Source organism: Chiloscyllium plagiosum, chromosome 35, assembly GCF_004010195.1.
Source record: "Chiloscyllium plagiosum isolate BGI_BamShark_2017 chromosome 35, ASM401019v2, whole genome shotgun sequence".
Lineage (NCBI taxonomy): Eukaryota > Metazoa > Chordata > Chondrichthyes > Orectolobiformes > Hemiscylliidae > Chiloscyllium > Chiloscyllium plagiosum.
In genome coordinates this window covers 14,149,433-14,171,311 of record NC_057744.1, presented here as the reverse complement: position 1 = coordinate 14,171,311, position 21,879 = coordinate 14,149,433, and the positions used below count along the sequence as shown (strand labels likewise).

General features: G+C 36.4%; 1 protein-coding gene across 5 annotated transcripts in view; it reads right to left on the bottom strand.

Annotated features, from left to right (window-relative positions):
* Positions 1–676: 676 nt before the first annotated feature.
* Positions 677–21,879, bottom strand: part of LOC122540663 (cytotoxic and regulatory T-cell molecule) — a 42,217-nt gene continuing 21,014 nt past the window's right edge. For 3 of the 5 annotated variants that reach the window (XM_043676692.1, XM_043676693.1, XM_043676696.1), the window contains 8 exons: positions 19,611–19,655; positions 16,021–16,116; positions 9,695–9,799; positions 9,563–9,613; positions 7,145–7,246; positions 4,670–4,819; positions 4,157–4,246; positions 677–1,029 (listed from right to left, as the gene is read on the bottom strand). In XM_043676692.1, coding sequence (XP_043532627.1) covers positions 911–1,029; positions 4,157–4,246; positions 4,670–4,819; positions 7,145–7,246; positions 9,563–9,613; positions 9,695–9,799; positions 16,021–16,116; positions 19,611–19,655 — 758 coding nt within the window. In that variant the 3' untranslated portion in view covers positions 677–910. Of the gene's footprint in view, positions 1,030–3,829; positions 3,961–4,156; positions 4,247–4,669; positions 4,820–7,144; positions 7,247–9,562; positions 9,614–9,694; positions 9,800–16,020; positions 16,117–19,610; positions 19,656–21,879 lie in introns of all 5 variants that reach the window. The other 2 variants (XR_006309369.1, XM_043676694.1) reach the window with 2 other exon arrangements.

The following is a 21,879-nucleotide window of genomic DNA, read 5'->3' as shown; positions in this document are numbered from 1 at the left end:
GGGAACTGAACCCGGGTCTCTGGCGCTGTGAAGCAGCAGTGCTAACCACTGTGACACCGTGCCGCCCATTAGTGCAAGCAGTGAGGTAAAAATTGTCCAACGGTAGAAGAAATGAATTCTGAAAACATGCACTTGACTATATCAATGAGGAGGAAAAGGAGGAATCCAAAATATGACAGCGTTGTTAGAATACTGGAAGAGCTTAGACTGACCCTCTAAGATGTGAGAGGAAGAAGTATTTACTGAAATGCAGTGGATAGAGAGCCTGCCAGCATTAACAAGAAAGGACTGTTGCTGGCATGTGGGAAACCCAGCTCTCCAATGTGTATTTCTATCAACAAGATGACTGTGGTATTTAATAAATTACCCATAAAGAATCAAGAAGTTATTTTTCCCCAGCACTGACATCTAATCTTAGCCTGCTGGACAAACTTTCCTCATTCCTGAAGAAGGGCTTATGCCCGAAACGTCGATTCTCCTGTTCCCTGGATGCTGCCTGACCTGCTGCGCTTTTCCAGCAACACATTTCCAGCTCTGATCTCCAGCATCTGCAGACCTCACTTTCTCCTCACTGACATCTAACACTCAAGTGAGAAAAATACAAAGTAAATATATTTTAAAAAGTATTTTAAAAATTGTATTTAATGTGCAAATAGCAATAAATATAAGTGCAACTGTTAAGTATATTACAAAAACATTTTAAAAACTTCACATTTTTCAATTTGGAAACAAAATGTAAAAAAGAGATTATTCACATTAGGTAAACAGTTGTAAAATTTTCTACGAACATTATATTTTGAAATAAGTGCCACAAAGGCAACTGTTTTATGAAATGTCTTTCAAAAAAATTTAAAAATCAGACAAGTTTGCATTAAAATCTAATGCAAATATATGCTGTTGTTGTTACAACTTATACTGTGCTCTCCTTGTCCAATGTATTTATTTGATCTTCAGTGATGCTGTTCATATATTGCTTCATTTGTTCCTCTGAATGTATTTGAATTGTGTAATGATTTGCAAAATTTGGCTCTGTATAGGGACAAAAACAAATAGTTTTAATTTCGAAATTGCAAAACTTAACTCACATTTAACAATTATGAAAATGTCAACACTCATCACTCTTATCAAGCATTTCTATGTAGACATTTGCAAGTTCCCAAATTTAGTGCGGTGCTTTTACCAAACATATTGAGAATATTGATACATATAAACAAAAACCTCTTAGAATCGTTCCAGTCCATCAATAATATTGATGAGAAAGTTGAGAAATTTATTTGAGATGACTAACAAAGAGCTTCCTGATGTAAAGAGCAAAATGTCCTATTTCCAAACAAGTGTTGAATAGTGAATGAGATTCTTGCAAGTGTGCAGTGAAAGGGCTATTTGCATGAATACTGTCGTGTGATGGTGCTGCACCTTTAACAAGATTATGTTGTCCATAGTCTTCTTTTCAGGAGGTCATAAAAACACAGGTTCTGAAGAGTCTGGGTTTCAGTGGGTTTTAGGGACAACTTGATTATAGCTAACAGATACTGCCTGAAACAAAAGGCTTTTCAGTTAAAAAAAAACACTTGTACAATGAAAGGGAAGTGGCCAGTTCTTCCAGCTCAGCTTTTCTCTGGTTTGATTTAGTTTTGGCTATTCACTGAAAGCAGTCAGGCAGTTAGATTAGATTAGATTCCCTACAGTGAGGAAACAGGCCCTTTGGCCCAATAGTCCACACCGACCCTCTGACTAATGCACCTAACACTAAAGGCAATTTAGCATGGCCAATTCACCTGACCTGCACATCTTTGGATTGTGGGATGAAACCAGAGCAGCCGAAGGAAACCCACGCAGACATGGGGAGAATGTGCAAACTCCACACAGACAGTCAACCAAGGCTGGAATCAACCCTGGGACCCTGGTGCTGTGAGGCAGCAGTTATGAAGTTGCTGGATTCAAAGAAGCAGATCCATGCCGATCCTCTCTCTGATTTCTTTCTAGTTACACCCTGTTTGATTTTACCTTTTGTGCCAAGGGGTATTTGGGGGGATTATTGCAAGTATTTGGAACAGCATAAATAAGTTGGTTTAATCTGTTGGGTTTCAGATAGGCTATTCTGTGTTCTGTTCTCTTTTGTTTGTATTTCATTCAGTAATCTTGTAAATAAATTCAGTTGTATTTAAAACTAAGTGGTTTGACCAGCTGCATCCTTCCTGGAATATTCGCTTTACACCAGTTTAAAACAACTAGCAAAGCTAGGGTCTGGGCTACTTTCTTGAAATGTTTTGAGGAGATCTGGCCTGGTCCATAACAGTAGAATCCTCATTACTGCATCATCACACCTTACTAGTGTGTAGTTTCCAATTCTCTCAACCACTAGAAAGAAACTCGGTGACAATTCCCAACATGAAAGAGCGGTAACCTGACAAGTCCAGTTGCACTTTTATTTAAATTGCTATTCTGGACCTCCTGTCAGTCACCTTCACCTCAGGGCACACCCATGGACAGCATCCATACACATCATCTGTTCACCAGGATCTACAGGTCTCTGTTGGGAAAGTGAGATATCAATATCCCCCTCTCTGCTATGTCTGGGGGAAATTGACAGGAACCAGCCAGGGCAATTTTAAACTACCAGCACTTGACCAGGTGCATATCTAGGTTTTAAACATTGCACTGGTTACAGGAATGTTTTGCAGTGACAAGTATTGCTGCCTTTGGCTAATAGGTGCACGGTGCCTAGATAATGAAACAAGTCTGGGAACATAGTGCAAAGAAAGTTATCAGAAGAGAAACCCTCCATGACGTTTGCCAAAATTTACAACGTGATAGATTCTGCTAAGATTCAGACCCTCAATTTAGGCCTTCAAGCTTTAATATTGTGGTACTCCTCATGATAATTTTAATTCAACATTTCAGCTTGGCTCCATTACTATCATTGTGCCAGTTCTCAAATTACTGCAATATTGCAAACTCAAGAAGCTGTCTTTGGAAACACACAATGTTTAAAACTGCAATGTTTGACAAATCCACCAATCAGTTTTGTTGACAAACTGTTCAGCACAAAACAGAGAAATAGTAATAGTTGAAAAAATTCAAACTGAAATGCTTTCCTGTGAAAGTTGGTGACTTGAACAAATAGAACATAGAACAGCACAGCACAGGAATAGAAGTCCTTTCATTTAAAGGTTGTAGGGAATAAGGCTTTGAAATTTCACTTGTGTCCCAACGCCATTAGTAAAGATAATTACAAATACAAAATTGTATTTGGAGAAACACAAGTGAAATTTCTATAAGTTGAGAAGGAATCTGGATGTGGATGAGAAATTTATTACAAGCTGGGAAATAATTGTCTAGAGGAATGACAATTGTAATCTGTTCATTTACACCACAAATACAGTTGTGATTAGTCTTGCAAAAGTAATTCATAAAGATGGGAAGCACCACTTCTGAAATTACTTTTTAGATGGAAGTACTCAAAGTAACAAATAACTAATACCATTTACAACTTTCATTGTCTATCAATTTTGAAGATTTGTTTTTAATCAAACTGGTTAAGAGATGTTATTCCACAGCTCTGGAACAGTTGGGAACCTTGATCTTCTGGCTCAGAGGTAGGGTCACTACAAATTGACTTCAGTTTTCCTCAATACAAATAAAGCTGATTCTGACTTAGTTCAGGATTTGAAATTTATGGAAATTTTCTTAATTGTGTGTGCATGTTATGTTCCAGTATTTACATACTGAAATATATTGACTGTATCAGGTGACTAGAAACCCTCAAAGATGATAAGTCTCGCTCTTATTTCCTTTCCCTTGCTATCTCTCCTTATTGTCTACTAACCAATGTTATATTTGCTGAAATTCAGGCCTTGGCTTTCATCTCTTCATCATCAAGTCACTGTTCCTTGTCTTTGCTTTTTAATACCTTTCAAATCTTGGTGATGTTTCATACTATAGGCTTTGATTTTCTTCCTATTCCATCAATTTAAAAATAATTAAATGTGAATTAAACAAATCTAAGCTTTTTTTATTACTAATTTCTGAAGAATTTCAAAGCATCATGATTCAGAACAAGAGAGTTCATTCATAGTATTTATGTAATAAATTCCAAATTGTATTACATTTGAAATGCTATCAAAATTCTCAGGCGATAATTTTACTAACTTACCTCGATTATTATTTTCAGTTCGTACATTTTCTTCATTACTTGATCTATTTGATTTGTTACTTTCCACTGTCAAATCAGAGTCATCTTTTTCTGAAAAAAAGTGAAAAAAGTTGTAATCAGTGACAGTCTTTAGTGTTATTTTTGTATCACCATGCATTAGTCCTGAAAGAGTAAATTCATCTGTACTCTGATTGGGGATCACATTTGAAAAAGAAGAGGGAGTAAAAGCTGCAGAAGTGCAGAATTTTAGGCCCTTTGAATATGATTCCCTACTATCAGTGCAGGATCTGTAAATCTGTTCATATAAATTATATTTAGCTTTGACAGTGAACTCAGCAGTTGGAGAGTTTGCCATCCTCATTGTCAAAGTTCACACCTGCATAATCAGAGCCTGCCTGAGGAATTAGAGGCAACTGAAGGTTGATTTGTTTTTCAGTAAGTAAGTCAGTACTTTTGAGAGTGGGGACCAACAATAAACTTAAAAGATTAAACATTTATAAAAAGCATACTTACGTTTCCTCCACTTTAAGTGCTCCTTTCTTATTTTTAGCACAAATAGTTGGAACACAATGAGTAAACCACAGATCAGGAAAGCTATGAGTATCAGTAATAGGGCACTACTCTGTTTCATTCGTAGCTTCTCTGGCTTTTCATTATTTTCTACTGTAATGGATACAAACAAGATATAAGTTAACAATGTCTAGTTGCAAGTAGAAGATGTACAGACATCTATTTTGCCTGATGTTTTGGCTATGAACATTACAGTAAAGGATTCAATAATCCAACATAGGGCTATTTTATCCTTTTGTGAGCATAAAGGCAATAGATTTGTATTCAGGCAGCTGTATGAAATTATTTTTAAAACAATTCAGACACTATATTACCAAAAAAAATTAGATTAAAAATTCTGTTTTGTTTGCACAGTTGGATTTCATTTAGAACTATACTTGATTCATTTGGCAAATAGTTACAAGCATGTTCTTGTACAGAGCAAAACACATAATAGTTGAGAAAAAGCAAGGTATCCAGCTGATCTAGCAACATTAACCATTTTCTTTTCAAACTTTGCCACGAATTTCTTTTAACTTTCAGTTTGGTGAGGATTTTCCCGGAAGCATTTACCTAAGTTTTATTAGTGCTCATGACCCTGTATTTTTCAGCATTGTTGACAAAAAATGAAATTTAATTGTGGTGGACAAGACTCCCACAAATGTTCTTTCTCTGATTGATCAAGGATGTTCTCCATGAAAGACTGCAAGACTTTTTTTTCACACAGAATGTAATCAACGTGAGAAAGGGAATTCTAAACAAAGTAGGCCAGACCAAAAATATACTGTTTTATATATTGCATTCATCGTGGTAGATATGTTGCTGCTAACAACTAGCTGAGTCAGACAGTCATATTGGGATTGACAGACTTGGCACTTCCTTAAAATTAATGGAAAAGGAACTTCAGCTACAGTTGAACAGTGTGTTGTGAATATTTTATGTGTTTGTATTAAACAATTGTTCATTTTTGGAATTAATAATTAACTGGAAAATGTGATAAATGTAACTGAAAAAAAATCCTACTTAAAAATTTGGATTCATGTTGAGTAAAAAGGTTACTCATAATTATTTAACATGATCAGAAGAGATTTTTCTTGTTTGGGGGTTAGAGCTAAATTAGCTTAAAAGCATTTAGTGAACTCTGAAATGCAGTTAAATTCAATAGCTCAGAGGTGACACTGTCATTCAGAGAGCTGAATCTTCATCAGGTTCTTTGTTTCAGTGGATCCGTGAGTTTGTTTGGACAAATTGATTGCAGCTTGAAGCTGGCAGAATACTGCTTTTCGCAGCCACCAGACAATTAGGGCAGAAGATACTGGATGCTATTGATAGTTCAGTGTAGCTGACAATGGGGTGCAGGAAGCCCATAAGCAGTATTTGCTTGATGAAGCTGAGAAAGAATAGAGCTTAGAGAAATTAAATGGCATCTTAATGAAAGTTGGTTTTTGCTAAAAACTGAAATTGCACTATTTCTAGTCCTTGGGAGCACTCAGTCTTGGGAGAAGAGGCTGAATTACCAAGCCATCACCAGTTGTTGAGACAGTTTATGTTGACAGGCTAAGATGGCTAGATCTTTATTTTTCTTCAGAATTTAAATGAGATATGGTGACTACCAGTGTCACTAATGTTTGGATGGGATATGTCTTGACCACACTGACCACTTAAAATGCAGTCCCTGGGGTGCTAACCATAGTTTAAATGTAGCTCGTACTTATGCTAACCCTGAATGTTAGAATATAAATTTTATGTAGTAGATTGTTTCACTTTTAATCTTTGTATAATAAAGTTTAATTTGTTTGTTGAATATTGTGGCAGCTTGTGTCTTTTCTGTCAGTAAGTACATGGGATCTCAAATGTTGTCTATTCAAAAAGGTTATGGGCACTACTAGACTGGAACATAGATTTTGTGGTCTTCTCCAGAGTCGTAATATCTGTTGTGAGAAGATTTTTTCGGATGGAAAAGTTAAGATGTGCTGAAAAGCTTTACTTCCCAAATCCATCCAGTGAACTAGTGAATCCAGGCTTTGCCTTGGAGACTTTGTGAGCTGTGCTGAAAGTCAAGACTGAATGAGGACAAAGTTAGTCATGGATGGTAGCAAGTAAACAGTATGTTTATATCTCAATTTTGTTAAAGTCAATGGAAAAGAAAATTGCACCGGCTGTAAAACAGATGGCTGACAATATGTTGTGCATTTTGTGCTATCAACTAAATCCAATGCAACACTCAGTATTACTTGAGGATACTACTGTAACTTTAAACTCCTTAGAAAATAGAATTCCTATCTGTTTGTAGAGACAATGTACTGTTCCAAGTATTATTCATTGTAATTAATAGTTCTTTATTGATTATTTCTTACTTGCAGTACGGCTTTGCCAATTTCACACTCAGGATTGGACATTTTATAATTATTTTTAAAAATAGTTTGCAGATTGACTTACTGATTTGATTATTTTCACATTTTACTGTGGCATTTGGATTTTCTTGTTCTAATGATGAATTTGTTGTTAAATTCCACACAGTCGTAGAGTTGATGGCCCATTCTGAAAAATAAATGCAGCATATACTTTTCATTAATAAAGACAACAAAATAAGAGAACTATTGAATGAAAGGTAATTAGAATAGTTATGGAGGGACTCTGCTGAGTCAGAAGTATTCATGTTATATGCAATCATGATCTGGTATGCAAGATTAAACTATCACTCCAGAAAGGTTTCCATAAATACAACTTTTAAAAATTTCTTTTATGCTACAGTCTCTATTAGTTAATTTAGTGTTCTTTGGTTTTGTCAGTTATCCATAAGTTTGAATGATTTTGAATTTATAAACCAGCACAGGAGGCACATTTGCAAAATTTTGGTTTGGGTAAAAGATTTTTTAATTAAAGAAATTCAAGTTTTACGAGTAAAATTAAATGTGTTACATCAAATTGTCAGGCAATTTTTATATAACATGCAACAGCCAATATATGATTCTTGCAAATGTGACTTCTTACTCTCGATTTCCTGATGGTTAGCAGTTAATTATCAGTAAATTTCAGTAGATAAAGTTAAGAATTTTTCTGAAACAAACTGAAACTCTTAAAATTTTATCGCTGATTATTTAAGGAATCAGTCTGTTCAAAGCCAGATACAATAAAACCTTATGTAATAGTTTTCAAAGTTTTGTGTGTGTAAGATTCCGTGAAAATTTGACACACTATTAATCTGTGCAAGATAATATCAGCTACTCAAAGAAAGACAGTAAAATCTTTGCAGAAAAGGTACCAATCTCGGACCAGAAGTTGGAATACAAGGACGACTTGCACATTCATCTTGATCCCGAAGCAATTCATAATGGTGTAATCAGAGAAAAATGTTTGCAGAAACAAAGATTGGGAGAAGCTGGCCAAAGAAGTGAGTTTTTGAAAGGTATTTAACCTTTACCTCTTTGGTTCCTTTGAAGGAAGGGAATTATAGAACATAGGACTTAATTGATTGAACATTTGTCAGTGATGGAGCTGAAAGAGTGAGTAATTTAGTACACAAGGGTTCAGTCAGAGAACAAGCAGATTTATAAGAGAGGCAAGACATGATAGAATAAAGCTTTAGATTGTAATAGGGTGAGGAAGGAGTGAATGGATAACCATGTTGGTCATTCACTGACAGGGATGGTGAATGTATGGATTGTTGTGTGAGATCAACAAAAGCAGCAGAGTGGAAAATGAAAATTTGACAAGGAAAACTGTAAAATAATTGAATTTGCTTCTGCCTTCAACAGAAAGATCCATCTAGCTGAGGGGGTGTTGCACTGGGCACAAGAGCATCTGGGCTTTTCCCAGAAGATCTGGAGGAAGCAGATTGGATGCTGATTTTCTGTGAAAATTCTGAAATAAGACTAGAAGAATTCTGTAGAATTTCAAAACCAACATACACATTTTAGTTTCCTTTGTTAATCCATATGGCTGTTAATTTTCACCTTGATTATTGTTTTAAAAATCTTCCCGACCATTAACATTAAACTGGGTTGGCCTATGTTTGCCAGTTTAGATTTCTTCAGTTTTTTAAAACATTGTATGTAAAATTTGCAGCTCCTCAGTCTCTGATATGACCCTTGTATCTAAGGAGGATTGAAGATTGTGGTCTGCGCTTCTGCAATTTCTACCACATCTTTCAGTAACCTAGTGCAGATGCTATCCAGCCGGGGTGACTTAACCAATTCATGAACTGGAAGCTGTTTTAATGCTTTTTTTCATCTAATATTATTATTACCCCAATCTCCTCATTTGTCAAACTCCTCTTCCTTGAATACAAAGTTCTCATCTAGTACCTCAATCTGCTGCAGCCAAGCTCGAATATGGTGCACAGTCCTGACATTGCACTTTAGGAACAATTTGAAGGTTTTGGAGAGGATACAGAAGAAATTTATTACAGTGGTTCCAGGGATAAAGGTTGAAAGACAAATGAAAGTTGGAAATGAGTTTGACAGCTTTCCTTCAAGCAGAGAAGTAAGGCTAAAAGGAGTTTTCATACATTTGCATATAAGCATGAAGGGTTTATATACTATAGATAAGGATGCATTGATTCTGATGATTGAAAAGTCAGCATAGAGAGGGCACAGTTTGAAGCAACAGCTTGAAATGTTATCATGCCTAGGTGGGAATGTGGAATTGAGGTTACAACCAAATCCACCATGATCCTATTGAATAGCAGAGGAGACCTTTTGAGAGGCTGAATGGCTGACTGAGGCTCTTCATTCACATGGTCACATATTAGATGTTTAAAAGGCAATTAAGTTTAGAGTCATGTAACATTCAAAATTAGATTGAGGTACTTATTCACAGCTATGAACATAGACAAAATATATTTTAACAACATACCATTTGCCTCTGTGTTGTTTTCACTTGAATTGTAGGGGTTGCTGTAACTTGCTGAAAAATGTGAAAATTCAATTAAGCTATGATCATAAAATTATACATTTAACAATTTTTCTATATAAACAGATAACGTACAATTGAATAAGTCTACTTTATCTTGGGAGATGTTCTGTTCACTCTCCGTGACAGATAATTCCATGCTGGGTGTTGTGGTCAGGCTTGATTCTATCTCACTTACTGCTGGTGGGGGAAATGAAAAAACAAGGTTCATTTCAAAAAGAAGTAGGACATATCATTTTTAATAAATCATTCAGAGAATAAGTGTTGTAGATTCACACCTGATATCAGGTTTTAGCTCATATAACTCATGTAACATCCTCTGGGGTGTTAAACCTAATATTTGTCTGATAAGATTGACTTAAGAGGTCCTATTGCACTTTTCCAAAAAAGAGTATGACTCCTTCTTGTAGGCCATCTAATACTAAGCCCTAAGTCAACGCTAAGAACAGATTGTTTGCCATTCATTTAATTTATTATGTGTTAACTGGATTTTGACTAAACAACAGCATCTACATTTCAAATGTCATTAATTGTCCATTGGACTATTCTGGGTCTCTTAAAGATTAGATTACATTACAGTGTGGAAACAGGCCCTTCGGCCCAACAAGTCCACACTGACCCGCTGAAGCACAACCCACCCATTCCCCTACATTTATCCCTTTACCTAACACTACGGGCAATTTAGCATGGCCAATTCACCTGACCTACACATTTTTGGACTGTGGGAGGAAACCGGAGCACCCGAAGGAAACCCACACAGGCACGGGGAGAATGTGCAAACTCCACACAGTCAGTCGCCTGAGGCGGGAATTGAACCCGGGTCTCCGGCGCTGTGAGGCAGCAGTGCTAACCACTGTGCCACCGTGCCGCCCATAATATGCGATACTATATAAATGCGAACATTTCTTGCCCATATTTTTGTTGATTCTTCAATGCATTGCTGAGGAAATATTGCAATGTTGGAACTACTGTCCTTTGGACCAGATAACCATTATTCTGGAAATTCTGGGTGGGGGCTGTTAAGATCTCATTTTCTCTTCAAAACTATGCATACTATTTTTACAGCATTCATCCTTCAACCAACAGCACCAAAAAAAACAGATATATTTGAGTTTTTCTCATTAATATTCATGAACCATCCTTGTGCAAAATGGCCTACATAATAAGAATTGTCATATTCCAAAAGGGTTTGAATGTGCAAAATGACTTGAGGTGTTTAAGTAGAAATGTAAACATTATTATTGTGTAACAATATTAAATTGTTTTTGTTCCAGCGACAATCCAATACAATGAAAAGAGGCATTCCATGATACTGCTAACTGGAACACTACATCACTAATTCATTACTTTGACAGAAGAAGTGCATTGAATGGATAAATACAACACTGAACAGCTACAAGCAAATACAAACTAAGATGATTATCACCGAAGAAATAAACAGCTAGACATCTCCTTCTAACCTCAAACAAATCTCCTACTTCACAACTAGTAAATTCCTGGAATAATTGAAAGAAAAAGCAGTTTTTTTTACAACAGGGAATGAAATGGTCGTTGTGTTTCTTTCATGGAGATAACATGAAGAAATATGTTATTCTGCATTTAAGATTTAAGCTTTCTGTGTAGGTCATTATAACTTGGACATTCCTAGAGTTTGCAAATGATACAAATTGTACCATATGCTGGCTGACATGAACTCCAGCTTAGACATGAAGACTGTAATCAAACAGGAACAAATAAATTACAGTCTCTGCACTTCGAATGTCATATGTATTTCAATATGTCTAGGAGTATTGTAGCATAGTGATTATGTTACAGTGCTAGTAAACTGGAAGATTGGACTAACTAACTAGAGACATAAATTTAAACCACTCAAGCTGGGCAGTTTAAATCCAGTTAATTAAATCTGGAATAAAAACCATTAATAGTTAATAATAAATTGAAAGTACTGAATAGCTATTGTCTTTGTAAGTTGGAAACCTGCTACCTTACCATCAGAAATGTGGCTGATTCTTAATTGCCTTTTGAAAAAGTCTAGCAAGTCACTGAGTCGTAACAAACTATTGCTAAAGAAAGCTTCTTGCAATGAATCATGATGGTAGCTCACCATCACCTTCTTGAAAGAAATTAAGTGACACACACAAGACTGAATAAAACGTTTAATTCATTCTGTATTTTATAACTTGTTACTAATTAAATGGTAATTTAACGAAAATCAATGTAAAAACACTTTCATTCTGGAACCTGAATGAGAATTATTCTACAGAAATAAATCTTGTTCTTCTTTTAATTGTTTTACATACGAGATAAAATGACACATCTGGTATTGATACTGACACATCTGATATTGATATTGGTTTGATTTATGTATGACTGATGTCACAGCTTTCTTGATTCAGTCAGAATCATTTGATAGCTGTATCACTTTAAGTGAATTTTCCACTCTAAGTATAATTCAATCCACACATACACTTTATCATTAATGAGAGTTTAGGAATCAATTTCGGATTATCAGAACTGTTTTAAAATGATCAGAAGATGGTACAATGCCACATTGCAATGAGGCATGGTGTGTACCCTTATCTTTTTTCACATAGTAATTCACTTGCTGTCAGGAAGAGGCAGTATGAAAAATTCAGTAGCCTTTGCAAATAGCAATAATGGAAGGGTAGTCACTACTCATGCACCACCTAGTGGTAAGTTGTTGAGTAGAACTTTTGTAACGGGTTGACTCTTTCTGCCAATGGAATGGGTCAGAAAATAAACAAAACAAGCATTAAAGGGACACTGGCAGCAATGATACAAAATTAGCTAAGAGAAAGCAGAGAGCTTTCTTATCAGTACTTATCAGACCAGATGCCCTTAGCGGCACTATTTATGGCCACTGCTATTTATGATCTACACTATCAAGCAAAAAACTTCAAAGTTTGTGGATAACTCAAACCTGGAAATTTAGTAAATAATGAGGAGAATTGTAGTAGACTTCCTCAGACATATAGAAAATTGTCAAATGGGCAGACATGTGACAAACAACTTTAACACAAGAAATGATACACTTTGGAAGTGAAAATATAGGAGAGACAATATCAATTAGATGGTGCAATTTTAAAAGGCTCTTTAAATAGAGGTACATTGCAGTACAAAGTACAAAAAACAAGGAATTTATGGAGAGAAAAATAGTTAGGTATGAGAGATTAACGGTTTTGGAGAGCATGAAGTTTGGGATTGTTATTTGAGTCCAGAAAATAGGGGGATGATTTAAAAGAGATGCTCTAAAGTCTGATATGCCTTGACAAAGTAGACAAGGAGAAACTGTTGTAAAATAACTGGTTAAATTTTGTGTGCAAAGACATTGAGTTTATTTTACAATCTGGAATGTGCTGCCTGAAAGGGTAGTGGAAACAGATTCAGTTATAACTTACAAAAAGAATTTGACATATGCTTGAAAATGAGAAGTTTACAGGGCTGCATCGTGAAAGAACTGGCACAGGCAGGTGAGCTGAATAGCCACTATCTGCTGCATTGTTTCAGAAATTCATTAAACTCTAATGGAACATCAATTGTGAGCATTTCCTCTACTCAATTTTAAATCTGTGATTCATGTTTCTCACAAATACTCAAGAGAATAATAAATTTATTGAATATACATTCTAATAATAAAACTTTAGTAAATATGTTTTTGGAATATTTCTACAGATCTTGATTACATAGTTTCAGGCAAATGTATCTATTTCTGGACAATGTCAACTGAGTTTGGATTGATCCATTTTCTTTGAGTCTATTCAAGTATTGGTCTTTATCTTGACAAGAGTAGGCTCCCCACTGAATACATCAGTTAGTGTTTTCTTTTATCGTGTTGCATTTCAGAGATATTTGCATTATTGATTTCTGATCAGTGTCACAGAGTTGCTGGTGTCACCTCTACTGGTTCACTTACAGTTGGTTTAGTTCATGCCAATGTAGGAGTAGCAGAGTTAATGGAAAACCAGTGGGAGATGTAGTGCAGGTTATTTACAGTTCAAGTCACTGTCTTTTATAGTTGCTTTTTATAACCTGCACACAGTGTGTATATGTGTTCCACAGTAATAACAAATACATTAATAACAGAATCTGATGCAGACTACTCCAACCACAAGGGATGAACTCGGATTTCACCAGTTTCCTCATTTCCCCTCCCCCCACCTTGTCTCAGTCAAATCCATCGAATTCAGCACCGCCTTCCTAACCTGCAATCTTCTTCCTGACCTCTCCGCCCCCACCCCAGTCTGACCTATCACCCTCACCTTGACATCCTCTCCGCCCCTCCCCCAAGTCCCTCCTCCCTACCTTTTATCTTAGCCTGCTGGACAAACTTTCCTCATTCCTGAAGAAGGGCTTGTGCCCGAAACGTCGATTCTCCTGTTCCCTGGATGCTGCCTGACCTGCTGCGCTTTTCCAGCAACACATTTTCAGCTACTATTGAATAACACCAACTAAGAACAGAGTGGATAAAGATATGACTTTCCATGTATAAAATCTATTTTATGTGATACTTCTGTTTTACTAAGATTTTTCAGATGTCAGGAAAGCAATGCACTCACCTCTGAGCTCAAGGAAAACTGCCCATAAAAATCTAGCAATCTACGTGTTTAATCTTTCCCAAGGTTTATTTTGTTCTGATATAGGGGATTTCTTGTATCTGGCAACTGTGATGCTATCAAGCATGTTAAACAGGCAATATTAGTCAAGAATTCTCACAATCAGCAAGCCAAGACATTAAAATATGCTGATTGGCTTTCAGTTTTTAAATTATTTGACAGACAATGAAGAAAAGATTACAACAAACACATGGAATTAAAGAAGAAGGTAACAGATAAACAAACTTTAAAGTAAAATTGAAAACCAAGGGCATTCTTTTACATTATAGAATATAAACTTAGTTTTTCAGGACCTGGGTAGATTTACAGCAGTAATAAAGTTATTAATATGCTGTTAATGTTCAATAATAGTCTGTGTTTGTTATTATTGTGAAGCACATATACACAATGTGTGCAGGTTATATAAAGCATCTATTGAAGACAATGGTTTGAACTATAAATAACCTGCACTAAATCTACTGGTTTTCCATTAACTCTGCCACTCTTACATTGGCATGGACAGCATCAATTTTAAGTAGAGATGACAGCTGTGACTGATCAGAGTGACACCTTATTCAACAAGGCATAGCTTCTTTAAGGATTTTCAGTGAATGAAGTTCACATCAAGCCATGTGATTTCAGAAGGCTTCCATTTGCATGACTTCTAAAATGCACCTTGCAGAGAAGCAGAGAACAACTGACAACAACTGATGGATTTCTGCATTTAACTGAGGTGCAGATTTGGGAAATTGCTGTCAGTTTCATAATTTTAATGATAGTGAATGTAGACAAGGTATAGTTTCACCATTATTGCAATGACAACATGTGGGCTAATGTTTTCCAAAGGAGAACTGGAGTTCTGTTTTCCTTGATAGTACGGTTAGGAGATTTTTATATAATGAGTTCATGTGCTTTAAGATATGCAAGTTTCATTTAATCATACAAAGGCACCCTACAATCAGTATTGGGAGTCTAGAGATGTGTCATTACAGTGAGCTTGCTAATTCTTTGAATTGTCATTGATATAATGGGTAAGCTCTTACATTGCAGAGGAATCCATTATGACCCAAATCTGTGTATTAAAAATAAGAGGACAAGAGAAACACAAAGAGGCCATATTTTTTCCAGATAGAATAACTCATGCTAAATAAAAGCAAAAAGATGTAACAGTCTTAGATGAATACAAATGCTAAAGCAACAGCTCAATAGAAATGGGTGAACATAATGGTTATTTCTATAAATAATATATTTAACAGGTACACATTTAAGTGGAGATGACTGACTAAGTAGATGTTAAATTTTCTGTTACCAAGATGCTAAAACCTAAGAACATGTTACTTAGATTGTGTTAGATTCAGCAGCCTTTCCAAAACAAAAATGCTTTGCCTTGTTAAAAAGAACAGGAGAGCATGTTTTGTTAACATGAAGATCCAAGGAATGACATAACATCTCATTCTCTATGGTACTTTCAATCCAATTGTGGGGATTGATTTTATCAAAGATGTTTTTAAAAATCAGAACAAGGTGACATCAGAGTATTGAACCAATTGTATTTGTGCAAACTCCACACAGTCAGTCGCCTGAGGTGGGAATTGAACCCAGGTCTCTGGTGCTGTGAGGCAGCAGTGCTAACCACTGTGCCACTGTGCCATCAATCCCCACAATTGGTACTTTCAATCCAATTGTGGGGATTGATTTTATCAAAGATGTTTTTAAAAATCAGAATAAGGTGACATCAGAGTATTGAACCAATTGTATTTCTTCCCAAACAAAATATTTTTTACTTACAAGTAGATGACTCTTCTTTAATCTGGAAAGTGCTTTGTCCTGTCGTTGTTATTAGTATTTCTGTGCTGGATGTTGAATTTAGACTGGACTCTGTTCCTGTTGATGGAAAAAAATTCGGTGTTAGAAGTCAATTAAAAGAAACTTACATTCTTTTAACAAATAATAACCTTATTTTGTACAAACATCTTATCTAGTCGCTTGGCTTAGTTGCTAGCTCTCATAACTCTTGATCTGAAAGTTGCAGTTTGATGCTTGGTTTCTAGTCTAACAGTCCTTTGCTGGAATCAGTCAGTCCTTCATTGTCAGAGGAATTAATTTTCAAATGAACTATGAAAGTGAGGTCCTGCCTTTTAGTTCAGATAAATGCTAAATACTGATTGGCATGGTTTGAAAAGCAGCAGCGTTTTCAAGCAGCAAACCTTTGTTCCTTTAATTAAAGATTTCAATCAGTCTAAACTGTTACTTCATCTAAACTGTTAGGAAACAGGATGAAAGGATATTCATCTCTGCCAGTTTGTGTAATTTTGCAAGAGCTGAGTTATTTTATCAATTTATGCAGTATGTTGAGTCATTTGACATAATAAGATTGGATATAAATACAGTTGTTGGGCCAGACCTTCTGAGGAGTGACATTTCCATGCAGATTGACCCCCTGGTCATTCTTAGTTATGAAAGGAGAGAGCGCTCCACATTTCTGAATCAGGTCACCTTCAGAAATACTGAATTGCACCTGCATTCTGACAGTTTCTTCAGAATACAGAACTGTTACGGGAAGGCAAACATTATTCCTTTCCCACAGCTGCCTTATTTTGAAATGTAAAGGTTGCAAAGGCCCTTTAAACAACTGCTGTCACATGGTGTGTACACATGATAAGTGTGATTTTGGGGTTCCAGGAGGGTAGTGTACCAGATAGATAGGGTGCCCAATAATTAGGGCATCAGGTGAGTGGAGTGCCAGTTGAGTAGGGATAGGATGCCTACAGTGGGTACAGTGCAAAGTGACAAATGGACTTTGTAAGTGATGAAGTGTTTGTGGTAGATCAAGGTTGAAATCAGGTTCTGGAGGAGTTTAGGTGCGGGTTGAGGAAAGCTGGTGTTGGGTCTGAGTAGTGCAAATGCAGAGTCCAGTGATACGAGAAAAGGGTATCAGGTCCCTTGGCTGGGTCAGGTTATGGGGACCGTGTGGTGGTCTGAATGAGTTGGAGTTGGGAGTGTGTGTGAATTGAAGATTGTGTCAGTTGAATAGTTACTCAGGAGTGAGGACTTGCATTTAATAGTATAACTCTTCCTGAACAATTAATTAATTAATTAAAAAAATTTCCTCTGCATTCTCCAATTTAAATGAATACTTTTGGAGCATTCCAATGATATGGAGGAATTGTCCAATGGAATCTTTAATTTGCTGTGCAACTCCCTCCAAGCCTGCAACAATGGGGATTCTGCAATCACCCCAGTGCAACTCCTGTCTATGCTGGAATAATAACCACTTGGCCACTGGAAAATCTGGCCAACTGTCCATAATCAAACAGAAAAGAAAATAGTTAATAATTTGCAAGATAAACTAATTTTCAAAAAATCCCTTTGATCAAATAAGGTTTATATAAACAAAGAAATATTAAGATCAATTTAAATTCCATTTTACAATAATTCCATTTTATGAAATAGGTTTGTAAAATTATATTTGCAGAACTCATAGGATGAAACAATTTTTTATAAGTGATTTTTTTTGCAATTTTTTTTGCATTTAACTTAAATGTACACCATACTTTAGACTGAATATTAAGTTCAGACCAAAAGCAAATTAATATAATTTATACTGAATTTCAGCATTTTAGGAAGATGGCACACCAGCACTTTCTCAAAGGCAATTAGGGTTGAATAATGGACAATTTCAGTGATGCTCACATCCCTTGAAGATATTAGAGAGAAAATACCATATTATAATATTAAAACAGAGAGGTTATTTTCACAGAATATTTAGAATGATATAAATGTCGTGAAAATTCTGAAACTGTCCATGTTCAAATGCAACAAGATCTGGACAATATCCAGACTTTGGCTGACAAGTGATGAGTAACATTTGTGCCACACAAATGCCAGGTAATGACCAACTCCAAAAACAGTCAACCTAACTACTGCCCCTTAACATTCAGTGGTGTTACCATCACTATCCCCCACTATCAACACCTTTGGGATTACCATTAACTAGAATTGGCACATTAACACAACGGCTACAAGAGCAGGTCAGTTCTAAGAATACTGCAGCAAGTAACTCACCTCCTGGCTCCCCAGAGCATGTCCACAATCTACAAGGTACAAGTCAGGAGTGTGATTGAATACTCCCCATTTGCCTGATGGGCGCAGCTCCAATAACACTCAAATAGTATGACTATCCAGGCCAAACCAGCCCCCTTGAGTGGCATCAATCCACAGTACCTACTCCCTCCACCACCGATGCTCAGTAGCAGTAGTATGTACTATCTATGAGATGTAGAAATTCTCCAAAGCTCATTAGACAAACCTTCCAAACTCATGAGCACTTCATCTTAAAAGGACAAGGACAGCAGATATCTAGAGACACCACTACCTGCAGGTTCCCCTTCAGGCCACTCACCATCCTGATTTGGAAACATATTGCCAACCCTCACTGTCGCTGGGTCAAAATGCTGGAATTCTATCCCCAAGTGCATTGTGGGTCAACCTACAGCATGTAGACTGCACCTGTTCAAGGAGGCAGCTCACCACTGCCTTCTCAATGACAGCTAAGGATGAGTAATAAATGCTGGACAGCCAGCGAACCCACATCCCACAGGTGAATAAGAAATAATTAAATGAATGTTTTGATAGAAATGGTTTTTATTTAATTATGTTAGTTATAAAGCATCTTTTGGACTTAACATTCACTTCTAAGTCAAATTTAGGATTGTATAATTTAGAATAAGTTCAGACAAAAATAAGCCCACTAAAAATTGAATCATGTTTCTCATGATTTTAGAAGACTTGTTGAATAAAAATAGTTTCTGACACCATGAACAATTAGCTGCCATGTTGTGGGCTACCATTCAATGAGATCAAGGATGATCTGTGACCTCACTCCACCAGGCAACATTTTACATTGCTGGTTTGGATCTGAGGCCATACAAGCTAATCCCTCTTTAGTGTGGAAAGAATAAATAATCAAGATAAATACAGGCACTGAAGTAACTTTCCCAGGCTTCTTTGACAAAAGTCTCCAAACCCTTGGCCTCTATCACCTTGAAGAAGCCCGAGGACACAAGGGAATGACACCGTATGTTTCCATCCAAGTCACAAACAAAACTATCCCACGCAGAAATGTATTGCTGTTACTTAATTATTGCTGGGTCAAAATCTCAAAACTCCTAACTTAATAGTGGTGTACATACAGTACAAGAGCTGCAATGGTTCAAGAAGACAGTTCATCAGCACCTCCTGAAGGGCAGTAAGGGGTGAGCTAAACCTTGCTGGTGATGCTTATATTCTATGAAAGAAAGAAATATTCTTAACTGGAAATATTTTTAAAAATTTTCCATACACAATGACTACTAACTGCTTAAACTTAAAAAAATTACCATTTGTAAACAGCATTGAATCATCTGTTGATGTGAGGAAATCATCTGTTAAATTAAAGAAAATAAATTAATAAGCTCACATAGTTCTTCAACAAATGTCTATTTCTGCTTAAATTTTGTATTACATATTAGACATGCACTTTATGCTTCCTTTTACAAGCAAGTCGTGAAATTTATATATTTCACATTTATTCATGTGTGTATTCCTTTTCGGATTGTATAATTGTTGTTACTCTTGCCCTGACCATGATCCCGTTATCAATGAACTGATTTCAAATAATTTGACTTGTCAAAGTACATAAATGTTAAATGCACTTGTGTGACAAAAGGAAAAATTTACAGTGAATCAAATCTGCTTTTGTGAATTATGTTCAAGCCTCAAGAACAGAATTCTTGAACTTGCCGACACTCAAACAACATATTCATAAAATTATTTATACATACATACAGTGGCACACTGCTTAAAACGGGTGTTAGCAAATTTTTTCCATTTTTTTCTATATACAGGTAAACCAGTTGCTAAATGATTTCCATTTAGTAACTGCCTTTCCAAGTTGTTAGTAGTTACAATCTCATGTCCAAGATAGTCATAATATAAAGAGGTGCAAATAGCTAATACTGGTCAGAGGCTTATTAAACCTGAAATTAACAGAGCTTTTCAAATTATTAAATATAAGTAAGTATGTTTTCAATTGGTCCAAATAATTTAATGTGCTCAATACATAAAATTACATCAAATTGTCTGGAACTGTCATTTGTCCATTGGGTCCATGAAAATGCTCCTCACAACCTTCCATCATTTCATTCTTTCTCAACTCATCAGCAAATCATACTTCTGCTTCATGTACCAATCTCACACCTGTTAAAAGCATTTTCATGTGATCACACATTGTTCATCCATGTCGACGCTATGGTCAAGAAAGCATACCAAAGCCTCTACGTGGCATGACAACAAAGACTTTTAGCAATTTTTATTGACGCACCATAGAAAGCATCTTTAGGTTGTAACTTTGCTTGCTGAGCTGGTAGTTTGTTCTGAGATGTTTTGTCACTGTGCTAGGTGAGTCTCCATTGAAGCGCTGGTGTTCAGTCCTGCTGTCCATTTATGTGTCTTGGTCTGTTAAGATAGGTGATATAATTTCTGGTTCTTTTTCTCAGAGGTTGGTAATTGGGGTCCAAATCAATGTGTTTATTGATGGAGTTCTGGTTTGAATGCCAGGCCTTTGGAAATTCCTGTGCATGTCTCTGTTTAGCCTGTCCTAGGATGGATGTGTTGTCCCAGTCAAAGTGATATCCTTCTTCGTCTAAATGTAAGGATACTAGGGATAGCTAGTCATGTTTTTGGTGACTACTTGGTGCTTATGTAGTCCTGGCGGCTAGTTTTCTGCCTGTCTGTCTGATATAGTGTTTGTTACAGTCCTTGCATGGTATTTTGTAAATTACATTCATTTTGCTGGTTGTTGGTTCAGGGTCCTTTATGTTCATCAGTAGCTGTTTCAGTGTGTTGGTAGGTTTATGGGCTACCACGATGCCAAGGGATCAGAGTAGTCTGGTAGTCATCTCTGAGATGTCTTTGATGTATGGTAGTGTGGCTGGAGTCTCTGGGCTTGTTGCATCTCTTGTTTGGGTTTGTTATTTAAGAATCAGTGGACTGTGTTTATCAGGTACCTGTTGTTATTGAATACACTGTATATGTATTTATCTTCTGCTGCTCATAGTTCCTGGTTGCTGTAGTGTGTTGTGGCCTGTTTAAATAATGTTTTGATGTAGCGCCGTTTTTGGGTGTTGGGATGATTGCTCCTGTAGTTGAGTATCTCGTCTGTGTGTTGTTGCTTTCCTGTAGGCGCTGGTCTGCAGTTCTCCATTGACTGATCGTTCAACACGCTGCAGCACCCAGTTGCCTGATAAACACAGTCCGCTGATTCTTAGACAATGGCTTGGCAATGAATGGGCAGGAAGTTGATGGTTCTTTCTTGTCATAACTGTCATGATGGTGCTTAAATCAGTTTGACCACTAGGTGGAGCACCTTAGGAGCAGCATTGACTTCAGTTCAGGTAAATGTAGTTTTGGTGGGTGAGAACGAAACTTCATTTCCTGTGGGTGTAGGACATCTTGTTTTACCTACGTCACTCTTGCAAACAGTAAGAAGTCCAGAGTGGGATGTGTGCTATAGAAATGAGAATACAGGACCCATTAACTCTGTACCCAAGGAATGGCCAGGGCGACTTGCAATGCAGCCACATTGACACAATGGAAAATATGTGCTTT